At 37.2% G+C, this 2327-nt stretch overlaps 1 protein-coding gene across 4 annotated transcripts in view; it reads right to left on the minus strand.

The window, feature by feature from the left end:
- Positions 1 to 776: 776 nt before the first annotated feature.
- Positions 777 to 2327, minus strand: part of sp3a (sp3a transcription factor) — a 10194-nt gene continuing 8643 nt past the window's right edge. For all 4 annotated transcript variants that reach the window (XM_028991599.1, XM_028991598.1, XM_028991601.1 and 1 more), the window contains one exon: positions 777 to 2297. In XM_028991599.1, the coding sequence (XP_028847432.1) occupies positions 2005 to 2297 (293 nt within the window). In that variant the 3' untranslated portion in view covers positions 777 to 2004. The remainder of the gene's footprint in view (positions 2298 to 2327) is intronic.

Genomic DNA, 2327 nt, shown 5'->3' on the forward strand with positions numbered 1-2327 from the left:
GGAGTAAAAGCACGTGACATGTTGGTTCCATCAAGAGGTGGAGGTGGCAGGGGGGTCAGCCGAGATCCTCTTGTGCTCCTGCGGTTGCAGTGACATCTGCTGGACTGTCTACACCGGGGTTCCGTGTAGATCAAGTACCATGGCGCACACCAAATACTTTTTAAAACCAGAAATGCAGTGCCTACTACACTGAACCGCTTCTCAAATAAAAGGTCTGAGTGATAGTTCATAAACATTTATCTAAATACTATTATTTTTTATGTACCCAGCCTAACATGAATCAGTTACTATCAGTAACTTTTTTTTTTTAAGAATAATAAATTTAAGATTATTTTATAACAATATGAAATTGGTGACTGGGACAATATAACAAAGCAGAATTAGTGTTTAAATAGTTCCAATTGGCACACAGCCATGCAAAAGTCAATCAAGACACGTTAACACAGAGTGAGGTTTAGTTAGTTTAGTACAAAAACAAATGCTGCCCTCAAAAATTAGGCATTGTACAACAGTTTCAGAAATTTGGAAAACGTACAGCCAAAAGTCCATATTGTCATAGAACAGTTAAAACTGGACCTCGATGACAACAGCTCCTTACAAAATGGAGAGAAAAAAAATTAAATCAAAAATAGTGTTTCGTTAAAACCACCACTTAAGGCATCATATTTCTCAATTACAGAAAAAAAAAATCTCATGAGTGGTTCACTCATCACCTTCGGTTACAAAGTATCAGGACACCACTACAACAAGTAAAAGAAACCAAACGTACAGTAATACATAAACACAAAAATTTAATATTAGAATAATAAAATAAGTCATATTGAGGCATATACATGTATTGACAAAGCAAATGTAAAATCAACTGTATTCTAGGCAGTATATAAAAACATTTTTATATAAAACAATTTTATGTATCAAACGGAAATCAATAACAGAAATGGGAACAACTTTTTTTTTTTTTGACAAGTCAGCTAAAGAAGAGCTTCTCTTAACCAGGCTACAGTAAGAGACAGGAGTAGGGGGGAGGTTGGGGTTTAAAAACCTGACAGGTACGGCTGGACACAGCACAGGTAAATATGGCGGCTGCGTAATTCAGCTCTTCTTTTGGTCCATCACCAAATAACACGAGTCGGTGCAACTCCCTGCAAAAACACCAGTTTTAGCAAAACATAACAAAACAGTACTGCATGGCCAAGTCTCGCTGAGATTGGAAGTCAATTTTGGCAAATTTAACCCTCAAGCACATCATCGTAAAATTACGATCTCATTTGGGGATGGGGTGGGGTGTTTCAGTACTATACAGGTTTAAAAGGGAATTAGATTTTCAAATCTATGTAAAGCCTATAAGATAGCAGAAGAAAAATGGCAGAAGAGAATAAAAAAATTAATTGTACTTGAAAAAAAAATTATATTACAAAAGACGTCTAATTACATGATTGTTCGTTTTCTGCCACCAGCGAGGTTCTTAAACAGGCAAAATTTGCCAACAACTTAAACAATTTATTCCTAATTGCTTGAAGTGAAAATGTACAAAAAAAAAAAAAAAAAGTTGCAGTATTTGTAAAATTAACCACGTGCCTGACATGGAGGGTAAAAATTACTGATCAAAATTTAACCATGTTTTATGCCACAACCGAGAAAAACAGATCTGTGACTGTGATGCCTGCAGTACTCCTACTGGTGAAATCCCTAAAACTTAAATAACATCCTGTTTTAAAAGATACATCAAAGACCTCATGCAATTCAATGATTTTGACTTAAACTATGACACAAAATAAGGCATTTTAGCGTGTTTATGTGGGAACAATATTCGAATCTATAAATTTTCTCCCTCTTTAAAGACTGCAGATGAACATAAATGATATCAGTCATGATAGGTCATATTTTTATATACATATATGTAGGTATACGTATATATATATACTACATGTGTACAAAAAGAAGACAAAAATAGTAATAAAAAAAGAATAAAAGAAGTAATGGAGTTCGTGGGAGGTGTTTGGGTCACTCCAGGACCTCGCTGGCGGAAACGGTGACGAGCTGGAGAGGAATCTCTGAGTTGGACAGGACGTCTGAGGTGCCGCTAGAGCCGACCGAGCCCTGTTGGATGTTGGTGAGGATGAGTGTGGTGCCGCCGGAAGTTATGATGCTGTCCGACGAGGTGGTGGAGTCCGCACTGGCTACCACTGGAACGCCACTCACGCCTTTTTTATTCTGATGTGTCTTGATGTGCTTGGCCAGGTGGTCACTGCGCATGAACCGCTTGGAACATTCTGGACACACAAATTTCTTCTCTCCTGTTGGCAGAAATATTGGTTATTTGTATT

Source organism: Denticeps clupeoides, chromosome 9 (genome assembly GCF_900700375.1).
Source record: "Denticeps clupeoides chromosome 9, fDenClu1.1, whole genome shotgun sequence".
NCBI classification, from domain to species: Eukaryota; Metazoa; Chordata; class Actinopteri; order Clupeiformes; family Denticipitidae; genus Denticeps; species Denticeps clupeoides.